We start from the raw sequence: 14,914 nt of genomic DNA, 5'->3' as shown, positions 1-14,914 counted from the left end.
GACCTCGACATGAGAAAAGCAACATGGATTTTTTTTTTGTGATTTGACACATGGTTCGAGAGATAATAAATCAAAAATCAAATATATGGAAAATGCACAAACAAACCACCCATCGCCCCTCCATGTTGAAAGAAATCCTATCAAAACACAATAGTTACGACAAGTGGTTGTGGTACTTATCACTACAAGAGGAGGTTGAAATGACTTTGCAGGGTACCTCTTAATTACTACTCCAGGTCAAACACGTTGTTGATTGCAAAAGTTTTTTTTAGGGTCGATTGCAAAAGTTGGTGGAAACAAAACCAAAGTATCCATATATATATATATATATATATATATATATATATATATATATATATGAGGATTGTATCCCTTATATTTGGGGAAGAACTTGCAATGGAAAGTCTGAAACTCGCACCGGCCCATAAGTCAAATGACACGGGCCGGTCAGAGAACCCTGAGAGACTCCCACAAATCCCAGCCCGATCCAGACACGGAACCGAACCGAGCCCAACTACCCAAGTCCCAGCCCGATCCGCCCTTCGTCTCCACTCCACCCGATCAAACCATCACCTCGCCGACTTCTCCTCCCCGTCAAATCTAGGGTTAACACTTCGGCAACCCACCCCAGAGCAGGGCCGCATCGCCTTCCTCCTCGTGCCCGCGCCTCCCACCCGCCGGCCGGAAGGGGCAGACGAAGGTGAAGCGCAGCGAAGATGCCGCAGCGGCACTCGAAGAACAACAACGACCTCGCCTTCTTCACCTACGAGGAGAAGCGGAAGCTCGGGTACGGCACCCAGCGGGAGCGGCTCGGCAAGGACTCCATCAAGCCCTTCGACGCCTGCTGCCTCTGCCTCAAGCCGCTCATCGACCCGCTCGCCTGCCCCAAGGGCCACACCTTCTGCAAGGAGTGCATCCTCGAGTGCCTCCTCGCGCAGAAGAAGGACATCAAGCGGTACCAGCTCGTTGTTCCTTTTTTTTTATTGGGTCCTGATTCCTTCTTTGCTTGGTCATCCAAGGACTGGTTAATTCCAGGGAATTTGCAATTTGTTAGCGAGGATTGTGGAATTGGTATGATTGTGCTCAGATGCGGTGCGGGCTTAAATGTGCATTCCTGCTCCTAGGATTGTAGGGTTCCTCATGGATAGGGCTTGTTGGACTTATCGTAGCTTGCCATTTTCCTTGGTACTATGAGAACTCTTTTAGCACGGTGTTTTAGTTTTGTGGCACTGGAGGTCGCGCCATGTATGAGAATTTGGGGCGGCAATTGAAATTCGATCCTGGGATGGGCATTTGTCATGGTGAAGTGTTTGGATCGGTGGTGTTATGTTGCTAGTACTAGCTACAGTATAGTAGTTATCCCTGAATTTCAAGAGAAAATGATCTTGCTTCATCATTGAATTTCTACTAGTATATAGTAAATTAGTACAGTTTCGGTGTCCATAAGACTATGATACTTCCCCATGCCATTTGTCATCAACATTTCAGCAATTGATCACTGAAGTAGTTTGAATCTATATTCCTGTTCTTAGTGGACATTCGAAATTGCTATACTTGCCCTTAAGTTATCTGCTTGCTTGTTCAACCAAATAAAAGGTATGGATTTCTGAGTGTTTTTCCTTCTTCCAGCAAGCTTATAGCTCATGATTCCCAGAAAAAGCAAGAGAAGGAAGAGGAGGAGGAGAAGCTGGTGCTGCAAAAATCCAAGGAGTTGGATGCTTTTGATCAGCAGAATCATGGAGCAGTCCCCCAGTACTATGATCGCAGCGGTTCCCAAGACAAGAATGGTTTTCATGGAGCCAACAGTGTGAAGACTACCTCCTTTGAAGAGGAAGCCCTACGCACCATGAAGGCGTTCTGGCTTCCGTCAGCTACACCCGAAGCCACTGTCAAGGTAGATGCTCCTTCTACTGACACAATCTGTCCCGAGGGGCAGGAGAAGCTCAAGCTGAAATCACTCTTCCCTATTTCTTTCACCGAGGAGAACGCTCGTCAGAAGAGCAGTAAGTCAGTGGAGAAAAGCTACATCTGCCCCAGCTGCAAGTCCAATCTCACAAACACAATGTCCCTGGTGGCGATCAGCACCTGTGGCCATGTCTTCTGCAAGAAGTGCTCGGACAAGTTCATAGCAACAGATAAGGTCTGCTTAATGTGCAGCAAACCGTGCAAAGAGAGGAATTTGATTAATTTAGAAAAAGGAGGAACGGGTTTCGCCGCACACGATGACCACCTAGAGGCAAAGAACTTCAAGCATTTAGGGAGTGGTTCTGGGCTAGGATTGGTGAAGCCTGCTCCTAAGGCATAGCCTTCAATTATGTAACTGTTGTTGTATAATGCTGTCAGTTATCGTTGTGGCACGAATATATGTAACCTGGAATTTTTAAATGTTTTGATATCTTTTTGATAAGTATGATCTGGAACAAACGATACTCAGGTTTTTCATCCAAGTGATATCGTGCTTGTGGTTTTGCTCTGATGCAGTATCTAAGGATTTCTTTGGCGCTTGACTGTCTTACTAGTTTTATATGTTGTCACACTGGAGATTCTGCATGAGCAAACCTTGCTGTAAGAGCAGATATTCGTTTTCCTTGTACCATCATGCTTTGTCCACATTCAGAACTTAGGGCCTCTTTGGAACTTCTGGAAGGATAAAAAAAATCTGCAATCCAAAGAGTCCCTAGTGGTAAGCAGTACTATAAGTCTGTAGCATATCCCTTTGCAGTGAGATGGCTTTTCCATTTCTGCAAATTCTGTGGTGAGATGACTTTTGCATCTCTACAGATTATGTCTCCATCTATGTAGTTAAACCACAGGAAATGGAGAATGCGTTAGGTCAGACATATCTCGACAAAATCACCACAGGAAACAAACCAAAACCGACCAAGTTATGAACTACAACCTCCGTCCCAAAATATAAGACGATTTTGCTGTTTTTCTAGTACTATCCATCAGAAGGGAATGAATGGTCCCCTTTTGTGAGCCGATGGCCAGCACAAAACAAAGAAACAAAAGGTTTTGAAAAGGATAATGGAAACGCTGACCTGGCAGCCTTGGCTTCCACCCACGCACGCAACACATGGAGAAGCTTACGGACCACAGTCCAGCTCCAGCGGCAACAGATAGCCAACCAACCTGGGGCAGGCTAGGATCAGAGCTCCACTCAAGGTGAAATGGCAAGCCTGCAGAGCTTGATATCCAAACAGGTAAGTATGTGCTTTAATGAACCCTGTTATCATCCTTCTCTTGATTTCGTTCCTGGACTCAGAACCCGGTGTTGTCTTCAGTTGATTGCGCCGAACTGCACGGCCACTGCCAGGCTGAACGGGGCTCCCCCTTCGGTGGTGAACGCGAGCTCGAGCGAAGCATCCTCGGATGAGAAGAGTAATTCTCGTGTGCTGTTCATCTCTATGTGTTTTTAAAGGTTGGCACAGGAAAAATTGTTGATAGAATCTCCCTTCCTGACCTTACTATAGAGGTCACAAAAAGGAGATTGGCACTGCTTGGTGCTGGGGCATTATCCACTGTCCTGTTAAACAGCAGCTCTGCAGATGCTGAAGGTATGCCCATTGTTAATTGTTCAGTTTCACCTCCATGGCAGGCGATATGCAACTATGCAAGTTATCAGCTTGTTAAATATTAGCATCCCCATGTACAGTAGGATTGTGTGAGCTAATGCTAACTGGAGTTGTTCCTAGATTTCAGAAGTACCAAAGAATTACCGCTCTTACATCGATGCAAACGACGGATATTCGTACCTCTACCCAGCTGATTGGAGGGTAATTTGTCATGTTTACTAGTACTCCCTCCGTCTCATATATAAGATCTTATTACATCCAATATGTGAGTAGTAAATTAGTGTGCAAGAAGGACAATTCAGATGCCAAATAATTATTTTTTCTCGAGTCATTGGCTCTTGTGGATTTCATTCACATAACGCTTTTGTTTCCCCGCGTGCTTCATGTCAGGATTTCGACTTCTTGGGCCATGATTCAGCGTTCAAGGACCGTAATGTGCAGCTGCAGTCTGTCCGTGTGGCCTTCATTCCTACTCAGAAAACAGACATTCGTGACCTAGGCCCAATGGATGAGGTAGGTAGCCTTCCGCCTGGATTTTCTGGACTTTGGACCAGATCTCGTCTTCCCTTTCTTCTGACCACTGCTTCATCTTCCCTCAGGCGATCTTCAATTTGGTAACCGAAGTGTACGCTGCTCCGAACCAGATACCAACGATCTATGAAATGCAAGAGGTTTGCCGTTTCATCCACTGCTTGCGTTGCAATTTTTAAGTTGTCGAATCTCATCGACCAGCCATAGAATTCCCGATCTGCTACGCTGCAAAGATCGGAAAGATGAGCCGTTACTTTGTTGTGCTGTAAATTGGCAGCGTACGGTAGATGGCAGGAACTACTGGACGTTTGAGTACGATCTGGAGGCGCCGGGCTACGGCGTGTCGGCGTTTGCGACGGTCGCCATCGGGAACGGTACACGTTTCATGGGGATTCTGGTCATGTGTTTCCCCCTCCTGTGGACACGAAGCTGAGTTGGTGTTGGTTTTTGGCAGGGAGGTACTACACGCTGATCGTGACGGCTAACGAGCGCCGGTGGAGCAGGCTGCGCAACAGGCTCAAAGTCGTCGCCGACTCCTTCAAGATCTACGACTTGAACGCCTGATTGCGCAAGTTCTTGATGTCCGTCGGCACCATCCGACCGTTGCAACGCGGGCGAAACCTGGTGTCGCCTGAGGCCGAGAGGAACCCAACCCAACGAATCTGCATTGCTCAGACATCGCGCTACTCATGCTTGTACGAATCTAGTGGAACCAGTATACATGAATTAGTGGTCAAAATGTACTTCTTTAAAACCATATTGAGGAACCAGAGGGAGTATGATTCCTAGCACAGTTCGTCAGGACTGCCCTGGTTTCCACAGGGGGTAATCGACACACAGACTGTTGAATGAACAAACGACAATCCACACGATCATCGCTAAACAGGCGTAATCAAATCACCAGGAATTCAACCTATTAAGAAGACTTTTCTTTACACACACCTGAATCATCAAATCGGCGCATTACAAGGCGAAATGAATCGAGTGCGCAGAGCCTCCCAAAGAATGTTTGCAACTCATATATTACAAACAATTACAATGCCCTCCCACCAAACTTGCTACCTATTTCCAGGATAAAAGCTCCCTACAGATTCAACACAACTAGTCATCTCAATCTCCAGTCGAAAATTTTGTCAAGACCAGGCCACCCTTCTGCGCATTCGGAACATCGCCAGCAGCCCCAACCGTGGAGCTACGCGTCTGGACAGAGAGCGACAGGGGAACTTGGTCATGCCCTAACATAATTTACACCTAACAAACCCAACATTAATTACATTAGCCTAGCCGATGCTGGCGAAGGCCCTTGCCAAAATGGGGCTGCATCAATCTAACATAGAGACCGTTCAGGTCCATCAGAGAGTCATGTGTGCCCTGCTCAACTATCCTACCACCATTTAGGACAACAATGTTATCCACATGCTTCATCATCGCTGCCCTGTGCGCTATCAGGACCGTTGTCTTGTTCCCCATGACCAATGTGTCAAGAGCTTCCTGTACCACTCTACTTGATTCAGACTCGATCGCAGAGCTGGCCTCGTCCAACAACAATATCGGCGCATTCTTCAAAACCACTCTAGCAATGGCAATACGTTGCTTCTGCCCAGGTGTCAGATCAACCCCTCGCATTCCCACATGAGTGTCATAGCCATGTGGCAAGCTACTAATGAAATGATGAGCATTCGCTATCCTTGCAGCTTCCTTCATCTCAGCCTCCGTTGCGTTGTGCCTTGCATAGATAATGTTCTCCCTTATTGTTGTCGAGAAAATGACGGGTTCTTGTTGAATTAGGCCCATGTGGCTTCGTAACCATCTCAGGTTGAACGATTTCAGATCTCGGCCATCCAGCAGAACTTGGCCAGACATTGGGTCATAAAATCTCTCAATTAACGAAATGATAGTGCTCTTCCCGGATCCTGAAACACCTACCACTGCAACTGTTTGCCCACCGCTCACCTTAAGATTGAAATTGCTCAGCACAAAGATTTCTGGACGAACTGGATAGGAGAAATCAACATTCTTGAATTCAATGCTCCCATAGACATTGGGTGGTTTCAGGCCAGTGTTGTCATCAGGATCAATCTTTGGCTCTCGGTCAATAATTTCAAACACTGAAGTGAGAGACTTCCGCCGCTTAAGTATGTATGGGGCAAGTCCAAAGGGCTCCACCAATGCAAATGATGCAAACGAGAATAGAATGTACTGTTTTAGCCCCGTGGCTATTGTCAGGCGCTGCTTGTCCACTGAGGTGGCAATGTACCACAGAAGGAGGGCGTTGCAGGCAAAAAGAAGAAACTGCGAGAAACCAAAACCGAAGCCTATAGCCAACCCATGCACAAGACTTTGCTTCAGTATCTTACCAAGGTGTAATTTGTAGAGTTCCATTATCTTGTCTCCAGCACAAAAAGCAACAACGGTGTAAATGTTACGGACTGCATCCTCAAGTACTAATGAAGCCTTTCTATGCATCTCCTGGATTCCTTTTGAGAAGCCAGCAAGCCATAATTTCTGTAAAATGGTTTATCATATCAATTTAGAACATGCCTATTTGCACCAGTTCTAACATAAAATACACAGTATCAAGTTACTGAATGCCAAATTGTGAAAGATATGCATGCAGTTCAAGATTAGTGTTGCAAATTTCAGTGTTTAACAGATCAGGCAATTAAATAATTATACGGACACTGTATTATTAGGGAATACCAAATATGTGGCTATAGAAAGAGAGTGCAGATCGTGTTGATTATTGACAGGAGAGGCCATTTGTAACACGATCAAAAATATTTCTGAAGTTTGAAATGTCACTGACCCTTAACAGATAATAAAGATCATATTTGCAAGGTGGTATATACTAGAGCCACATGTTCAAGTGACAATTTCCAAACCATCCAGGGCCCAGTGAGTTTGCTTTCTTAGACTTGACTTGTATGGGTCCCTTTTTATGTTTTAACATCCACAAGGTAATATAAAAATAACCTAGGCAACACTTGAATCAACCCCAGTATTTTGTTTCCGAAAAGGCCCTGTGTGATATATTTAAGGGTTTTCGGTCCGAACTCTCGGTATACACAAAAATGCTCAATGGTCTCACCAACAGACACCACAACTTCTGTTAACATGCCAAAATATGCTACTCCGTTTCAGACTTTTGAGGTGATAATATAACAGACCAAAAAACCTTCAGGCTGTATTACCTGTGCAATGGCAGAGATAACAAGAACAGGTAAAGTTGCAAGTGCAACAAGCGCCACACGCCATCCCAACAACATTCCAATGAGAAGAGCTACAGAAACCGCAGCAGTGTCTTGTATGAATATGGAAAGACGGTTACTGAATGCAGCACGGACAAATGTAGCATCGTTTGCCAGGCGCATGGATAGTGTATCAGCACTATTCTCCTCTTTGTCAAACCATCCAGCCTCATTGCGCAGCATTGCTGTGAAAGAACTAAATTAGTGTGGAATTCTAGAAGATCAAATCTAACTTCACGATTGCAGCAGACTAAAAAAAACAGCTCATATGTATAAAGGCACAGATAGCATACCGGAGAACATCATTCTTCTTATACGTTCAGTCATCTTCTCCCCCATAATTCCAAAATAGAAATGTTGCAACCAGTTGACCAGCACTGTAATAACACCCATTCCTACTATGAATAAACACCACCTGTTCACTTCATGGTGCATGTCACTAACTTCTATTTGATAATATGCCGACACTGTAAGTGCTATTGTGTAAGCAAGCAGTGGATTAAATGAGCCAAATATAGCAGCACCAATTGTGCCTAAGAGAGCATAAGGCCATTCAGCAATGCTAAGTGCTGCCAGTCTCCAAAATGATGGTGGCTTGTGATGTTGCAATTCATCAGGTTCACTCTGTTCAGAACTTGTATCATCACGTTCACTCTGTGGTCTACTAAAAGTTTGTGAATGTGAACGCTCATTTTTTGGATCAGAAGTCAAAAGAGGAGATATAGGCGAGTCAGGTCCTGCATTCTTTGAAGATTGCCGTTGTATGGGATGGATGTCAACCTTCGGAAGGTTGGGCAATTCCATTTCAAAACTGTCATGTCTCTTGATGGACGGTGCTCTTTCAGTTGCAACTAAAGGTATTCCATTATCTGTAGTTTGTTCTGGAGGTGGACTTCGATCCTTTGGTGAATCATGGGAATTTCTGGTGGTGTCTGATCGCCAAAACTGAAGCATGCCATGTGTTCTTTGAAGAGAAGGTGATTTTGCCATCTTAGGAGAGGATGATTCTTGAAAATTTTGGCTGATCGGTGGATCCTCAAATTGGAGTGACTTGCGCTCCCTACTATTCTTGGTTGGCATCCTGAGAAAGATTGACAGAGTAAATAGAGTAGCTCTGGTAAAATAATAGTGCAAATCTAGCACAGCTGGAACAACGTAAGAACAACCAGGTTAATCGCTATTTCTTCAGCACAGTAGCTGGATGCTCACAGCATTAAGGCATATTTTGGAAATTAGCAAATAAACAAGTACTCCCTCTGTAAAGAAATATAAGAGCGTTTAGTATCAAATTATCCAGGACTGGACAGAGTTTTATTTCTTATAATTGTGCCAGCTAGGTCCCAGACACAGAACCCTTGGTTAGTCTAGACTGAAAAACAATGTGATACTAAATCTAAACTAATGCAAACTCAGTCTTACCAGGAATTGTCCAGAAAAAACAGCTTACCTCTTAGGAAGTTTTGTTGCTTCCTCACATCTCAAAAGCTCAGCATAAAGGCCATCCAAGTTTAGCAATTCATCATGTGTCCCCATTTCAACAAGATGTCCCTCCTCCATTACAGCTATGTAATCAGCATGTTTAATGAGGCTAAGGCGCCTAGCTATTATAATGGTCGACCTTCCCAGCATGAGAACATCTAATGCTCCTTGCACAGCCTTTTCAGCTTCAAAATCAAGTCCTCCCGTGACTTCGTCAAGTAAGAGAATTGATGGACTCGAAAGCACAGCACGAGCGATAGAAATTTTGATCTTCTGTTCATCAGTCAACGCCAAACCAGCTCGACCAACCTAGGGAGGTAAATAAAATCAGAATGATAACAAAATGGACTGGAGCATCCATGCCTAATTATTTGGCACTACCATTACCTGTGTTTCATATCCCTTTTCGAGTGAACTGATGAACCCATGAGCATGTGCTGTCTTGGCTGCTTCTTCTATCTGATCAAAGGTAGCAAATCTTCCATAAGCAATGTTTTCGCGGATGCTCAAACTCAGCAGTGCAGGTTCTTGTGTAACCAGACCAATTTGGCTTCTTAACCATTCTACTTTCAAATTCTTGATATTTTCCCCATCCAGCAGGACTTCCCCTGAAAACGTAAAAAGAGCTGTCTTAGCAAATGGGGAAACTTTTTTTTTCAAGAAAACGCTAAGGACCTTCGTGATTTCATTGAAAAGAAAGAGAGAACAAGCCTCCTAGGAGGTGAGAAACTTGGAGATGAAAATCAGATGCTTCTCAATGATGTTACCTAACGTTGGATCGTAGAACCTCTCCATTAGAGGAATTATGCTGCTTTTCCCTGAGCCATTTCTACCAACAAGTGCAACAGTTTTTCTGGCTGGTACACTGAGAAAGAAACCACTTAAAATTGGAATTTCAGGACGTGAGAGATAACTGAAATACACGTTTCTGAATTCGATGTTCCCCTGCACTTGGGGTATAGTGGTCCCTTCCAGATTGGTGCTTGAAGTTGAACGACTTATCATCTCATATAGTCTATAAGCAGCAATTCGCCCTTGCTCAAATGAATAGAAGTTTGTAGCTGCTTGGTTCAGACCACTAAAAAACAGGAAAATATATTAGGTAAAGACACTCTTGATGGAGGGAAACAGGGGAATGTATAGGATTATGTTGCTTACAGGCCACTCAAAATTACTGCAAATAAAGCTACCACAACTTGACCACCATCAGCTTTCCCACGAGAAATTAGGTGTCTTCCAACCCAGAGTTGCAAAGCACAGGAACAGATGGCCAGTCCATAGGTAAATCCAAGGCCAATTCCTTGGACAAGACTTATCAAAATTCCATATCTTAGAGTTGCTTGAAGTGAGGTAGCATAGGAGTACTTTGCAAGAGTTTCATTGGTAAAAGCATATAGCGTCCTGATGTATGAGGTGGCCTGCACATCCACATGTTTTTGTCAAGTAAAATCGGAACCGGTTATATTTGGCATATTATTTGTACATGCTACAAGAATACAGTGCGATGCACAATACAAAGAGTGGAGAAATATCTGATCTGGGAAATAGTGTTCTCAATGTTAAAAGGTGGATATTTGTAAACAAATGCGCAAGAAATGGACAGCATGGCGAAGTTCACAGGGTGAAACCTGTTCAGCAATACTAGCCGCTTCGGCATATGCATCTTGAATGTTTTCAGCCAGTCTATGGAGAAATATGTTAGATATTCCGCCTGCAGCTACAATCAAGGGTCCAGTGGCAAGAGTTAGGAGTGCTATTTGCCAACAATTGAGCAGGCCAACAATGAGACCGCCGACGAATGTGGCCATATTGTGTATGTAGTTGCCTACCTACAAAAGCACTGAGTTGTTAGAACAGACCAAAACGATCAAAGTTCATGCTGCAAACATACTCATACAGCAGTCAAAGCATATTCACTCTGAACTTACTTTCTCACTAATTGCGGACTGAATCAGCAATACGTCACTCAGAACTTGACTAACTATATCACCATTGTTTCCATATGTATCAAAGAAGCTCATGTCTTGATTTAGCAAGACCTGGACATATTTTGATCTGATGACAGCAGTTTGCCGTTCCCCAGTGAGAATCCAGCATGATACCTCTGGAGAATCAAAAATTACATTAGGTACATACACATGCTGAGCGAGAAAATATTTAAACGAAGGCTCTTAACTTACCTATCCATCCTGCAACAAAAACACCAGCAGCTATGTAGATGATATACAGAGCATGCTGCAAATGAAACAGCATAAGATGTGAAGATTGTAAGAAAAAAAGGTATATGGATTGGGCAGTAGAATGCATTGAATAGAAGTGCTAAAACATGTGCATATACTTGCACTCCTTTAGATTAAAATAGATTATTTAGTTAATACTCCCTCCGTTCGGAATTACTTGTCGCAAAAATGGATGTATCTAGATGTATTTTAGTTCTAGATACATCCATTTCCGAGACAAGTAATTCCGAACGGAGGGACTAGTTGATTGTTTTAGGTACAGAAAGAATATATTGCTAATCTAGTATAGTACTCCCTCCGTCCGGAATTACTTGTCGCAGAAATGGATGTATCTAGACATATATTAGTTCTAGATACATCCATTTTTATCCATTTCTGCAACAAGTAATTCAGGACGGAGGGAGTAATTAATTAATTGAATTTTGGAAATTGAGTTCATTTATTGGAAAAGAATCGATCCTTCTCTTCTCAACTCGAGCCATTCGCTGAGGTTGGAAATTTAATAATGAATAAATCTTAAGCAAACTAGTTTAGTCGTCTTTTTCAAACTTTTACTTTCGGCACCTCTCCTCTAGTGTAGCCGAGACCTTGAAGGGGAACACAGACAAGAAGACTTCCTCATCATAACCTCCTTTCTCGGTTGACTGCCTGGACTTCAAGAAACTAGACTCACTGGAAAAACTTATTTCACAATGATAACTATCTTTCAAACAGGACCACTGCTTAATCTTTCAAACAGGACTACTGCTTAAAGCCTAACAAGACCCACCACGACTGGCTCACTTGTTTAAAGGACTAATGAAAACACGTTGAACTAGCTAAAAGGGCATAGGCCAACAGTGAAACTCAACAAAACTGACTCCAATACAGATATTGAGGTGAGACTACAAGCTACCACCTCACCCTGCTCACTTGCTTCTCACATAGGGATCCCCAGTGGCCAGCAGGAAGAAACTTCATGTCATCTTCTTCTATGGTTATGATCAACACTTCTTCACATGCTCCCACTATTTTCATCAGTCACCAATTAAAAGAGCAAAAAAAGCCGCTTTTTGTGGGCATCCTGCCCGATCAAGGAAAGACAAATTTGGTACAAATGTGATAAATCTTCACCATACGCACAACTTGAAGTATACAGAACTAAACTAATGGCATTCCATTTGCACTATGTACAAGCACCAATTCACCAATATGAGACCTAACAGGACCAGCCACAATGTGTTCAGTTTTGTATATCCCGAGCTTGTCAGCAAAGCTAAAACAATACTCCCTCCGTTCCGAATTACTTGTCGCAGGTATGGATGTATCTAGATGTATTTTAGTTCTAGATACATCCATTTCTCCGACGAGTAATTTGGAACGGAGGGAGTACAACTCAATCCAATAGGCAACCTCAGGCCCTGCCATGCTGCAATCCTCTAAGTCTGCTAGACAAACAGCACAATAAATCAACCCTGCCTAAGATATTGCAACACCCAAATTCCAGAATACACCGCAACACATACCTGCATGACCAAAAAAAAAGCCAGGCGCTAGGCGCTGGGCGCTGGGCAATCGCAAAACGCCTAGCGCTTAATGTGCGCTTTGGTCAGAAAAGCGCATAAGTGCACAAAACCCGAACCTGCCCTCCAGACGCAATCAGCCAATCACCCACAAGGCCACAACTAAAAGCCAAGGAGACATATCACATCATCAAGCAAACCGCCGACTTAGAATATGCATAATTTCATGGCAAAATTTGCATCCAAAAGTTCCAAATGCACTGATTCTAGATGATATGTAACCTGAGTCATAAATATAACTGCTACGCACAAAATTTTGCAGTGTGACGAACAATTTTCAGCTGGTAAATCTTCCAAGAGCTGGTTATCAATATTGTGTAAGTGACCTAACAGCACACGGCAAAATTAAGTATGAGCTGGTTTAGGGTTTACATGTACTGAGAATAGCACACAAATAAGTAAGAAATGTAGAGTATACCAGCCCCCATAAGTATAGCAAGCGCAAAAAGTACAAAAAAAACTTCCCAGCCCCAATAATAGCAAAATTAAAGAATAACAAATTTGGCTCCGGCAATAAATATCAGGTAGCAGATCCTGTCATGCGTGCAATTAAGAGACGAGCACACGAAGCATCAGCTTACCTGCTTGAATTGGTTGAGCAGCTCGTCGCTACGGCCGTGGAGAGCAGACTGAATCCGTTCAGAGTCGAGCAAATTCAAGGACCTCCCAAAGTAGTGCAGGTAGACGACGAGTGCGGCGCCGTGGGCGGCGGCAGCGAGCGCGCCAGCGGCCATGAGCGCCCAGTCGAGGCCGTCGGCGAACTCGAACAGCCTCCAGAAGGAGACCGCGGCGGGAGGGGGCTCGACCTCGTCCTCCTCCACATCCTCGTCGTCGGCGCCTTCCCCCTCCCTGACCCCGACGCCAGCATCCCCCGACGGCCCGTCCCCGTACGGCGACGGGGACTCCGGCGGCTCCGAGACCTCGGACACCGGCGTGAGCGGCTGCACGTGCGGCGAAGCCCAGCCGAAGAGCCCGCTGGGCACCATCTCCTCCGCGGAACCGCTAGAGAAGCCGACGACGCCGTGCAGAGCCCTAGGATTGGGGTGAGCTCATAACAGCAGCTTAGCTCGGCGAGGGGGAACGGCGAGCGTCGGCGGCGGCGGCGACAAGGTCTCCTCCCGAAGCAGCCGCCTCCGATTAGATTAACCTCCCAGAGACCGATACTACCGCACAAGAAAAGAAAGGGGCCTTCCCTTTTAAAATCTACTCGGTGGCACACGGCAACGCGAGAGAAGGCGTCGAGGAGACCCGGTCAGAGGAATTCGGCCGCGCCTCCCACGCAACGAGCAAAACCCTCCGACTCCGGCCAGCGGCTGCCCGTCGCCGGCGAGGAGGCGGTCGCGGTCGCGGTCGTGTGGTGGGATTATTCTGGTGCGCGGAGTCAGTGCGGGCAGGGGAGCGGAAGGAGGGAGGGAGGGAGGCGTGTGCGCTTGACTGATTGCGGTGTGATGGGCGGGGGCCCACGTGTCGGTGGCCTTTGCGCCGGAGGGGTAGGTGCAAAGCAAGCTGGCGGCGAGGACCGCCGGGCCCAGATGGCGGCGTGGGGAGCCGGGCCGGGCCCCCGGGTCTCGCGCGTACGGCGGGGTGTGGGGGACGCGCTGCAGCGACAGCGGTGGAGGTGGCTGGAATTTCTCGGGGGTGTTAAAACTAGGCGGGCGGGGATTGGTGCGGAAAGGTCTCGTGGGCATCGAAGCTGGCGGGGCCCGTGGGACCGGCGGAATGAGCTGTGCTGTTTCGGCCTCGGCTTTCCCTTGGCTTTGCTAGGGGCACGCACGCCAGTGCGGAGCTGGACGCGCCGTGGCTGCTTCATGCGCCGCTACGGACTGGCTTGTTGCTCATGGAATTGCTTCACGTCCCTTTTCCTAGTAAATGTCTTGTACCCGCGTGTGAGATGTGTTGGTATGGGACAATATTCCCATGAATGCTCTTGTATGTGCACCAAATAGTACCCCCCCCCCCCCCGGCAGATGTCCACCACAAGGGTCCGTACGGAGCCGTCCCCTTCCTCCGTGTGTGACCGACGATGTCGACCCCGAGCTCTTGGCCATGGTTGCCGCCGTGGTCATCTCTGCCTGCACTTTGGGTTTCGTCTTCTTAGCTTACTTCATCTTCTTCAATTGACTAGTTCTTTCTCGCAAGCACATGTGGTCGTCATCTTCCATGGGGACAAGCGGGGGATTGGGGGGAGGCGGGGGGGGGGGGGGGGGGGGGGGGTCGATTTGGGGACGAGCGGGTCGAGAAGATACCAAGAAGGCAAGTTGAAAAGAGAGGTACATGCA

The 14,914-nt window shown here is 45.9% G+C and overlaps 3 protein-coding genes across 3 annotated transcripts; 2 read left to right on the top strand and 1 right to left on the bottom strand.

Annotated features, from left to right (window-relative positions):
• The first annotated feature begins 537 nt into the window (after window positions 1-537).
• On the top strand, window positions 538-2,447 carry LOC125552113 (phosphoinositide binding protein). The gene is made up of 2 exons (XM_048715592.2): window positions 538-955; window positions 1,630-2,447. The coding sequence occupies exons 1-2, from the start codon at window positions 717-719 to the stop codon at window positions 2,303-2,305; spliced, it is 915 nt and encodes a 304-aa protein (XP_048571549.1). The 5' UTR covers window positions 538-716; the 3' UTR covers window positions 2,306-2,447.
• Window positions 2,448-2,938: 491 nt separating this feature from the next.
• On the top strand, window positions 2,939-4,899 carry PNSL1 (PsbP-like protein 2). The gene is made up of 8 exons (XM_048692405.2): window positions 2,939-3,203; window positions 3,285-3,381; window positions 3,474-3,557; window positions 3,703-3,776; window positions 3,966-4,088; window positions 4,175-4,246; window positions 4,384-4,480; window positions 4,561-4,899. The coding sequence occupies exons 1-8, from the start codon at window positions 3,171-3,173 to the stop codon at window positions 4,668-4,670; spliced, it is 690 nt and encodes a 229-aa protein (XP_048548362.2). The 5' UTR covers window positions 2,939-3,170; the 3' UTR covers window positions 4,671-4,899.
• Window positions 4,900-4,995: 96 nt separating this feature from the next.
• On the bottom strand, window positions 4,996-14,089 carry LOC125527895 (ABC transporter B family member 6). The gene is made up of 11 exons (XM_048692403.2): window positions 13,217-14,089; window positions 11,014-11,068; window positions 10,762-10,937; window positions 10,462-10,662; window positions 9,992-10,251; window positions 9,601-9,911; window positions 9,221-9,441; window positions 8,802-9,142; window positions 7,648-8,435; window positions 7,298-7,539; window positions 4,996-6,611 (listed from the first exon to the last, which is right to left on the bottom strand). The coding sequence occupies exons 1-11, from the start codon at window positions 13,619-13,621 to the stop codon at window positions 5,382-5,384; spliced, it is 4,230 nt and encodes a 1,409-aa protein (XP_048548360.2). The 5' UTR covers window positions 13,622-14,089; the 3' UTR covers window positions 4,996-5,381.
• Between the last annotated feature and the right edge of the window lie 825 nt (window positions 14,090-14,914).

The sequence above is a fragment of the Triticum urartu genome, chromosome 4A, assembly GCF_056163025.1.
Source record: "Triticum urartu cultivar PI428250 chromosome 4A, HENAU_Tu73, whole genome shotgun sequence".
In the NCBI taxonomy this organism is placed as follows: Eukaryota; Viridiplantae; Streptophyta; class Magnoliopsida; order Poales; family Poaceae; genus Triticum; species Triticum urartu.
This window is presented reverse-complemented; position numbering and strand designations above follow the sequence as displayed.

Bases quoted from the DNA above. Each gene is read 5' to 3' on its own strand.
- LOC125552113 (XM_048715592.2), top strand. From the start codon at position 717: ATGCCGCAGCGGCACTCGAAGAACAACAACGACCTCGCCTTCTTCACC. The intron at 956-1,629 runs GTACCAGCTCGT...TCCTTCTTCCAG, and splicing joins CAGAAGAAGGACATCAAGCG to CAAGCTTATAGCTCATGATT.
- PNSL1 (XM_048692405.2), top strand. From the start codon at position 3,171: ATGGCAAGCCTGCAGAGCTTGATATCCAAACAG. The intron at 3,382-3,473 runs GTAATTCTCGTG...ACCTTACTATAG, and splicing joins AGCATCCTCGGATGAGAAGA to AGGTCACAAAAAGGAGATTG. The intron at 4,247-4,383 runs GTTTGCCGTTTC...GTAAATTGGCAG, and splicing joins CGATCTATGAAATGCAAGAG to CGTACGGTAGATGGCAGGAA.
- LOC125527895 (XM_048692403.2), bottom strand. From the start codon at position 13,621: ATGGTGCCCAGCGGGCTCTTCGGCTGGGCTTCGCCGCACGTGCAGCCG. The intron at 9,912-9,991 runs GTAAGCAACATA...CCTGTTTTTTAG, and splicing joins GCAGTAATTTTGAGTGGCCT to TGGTCTGAACCAAGCAGCTA. The intron at 8,436-8,801 runs GTAAGCTGTTTT...AATCTTTCTCAG, and splicing joins GCAACAAAACTTCCTAAGAG to GATGCCAACCAAGAATAGTA.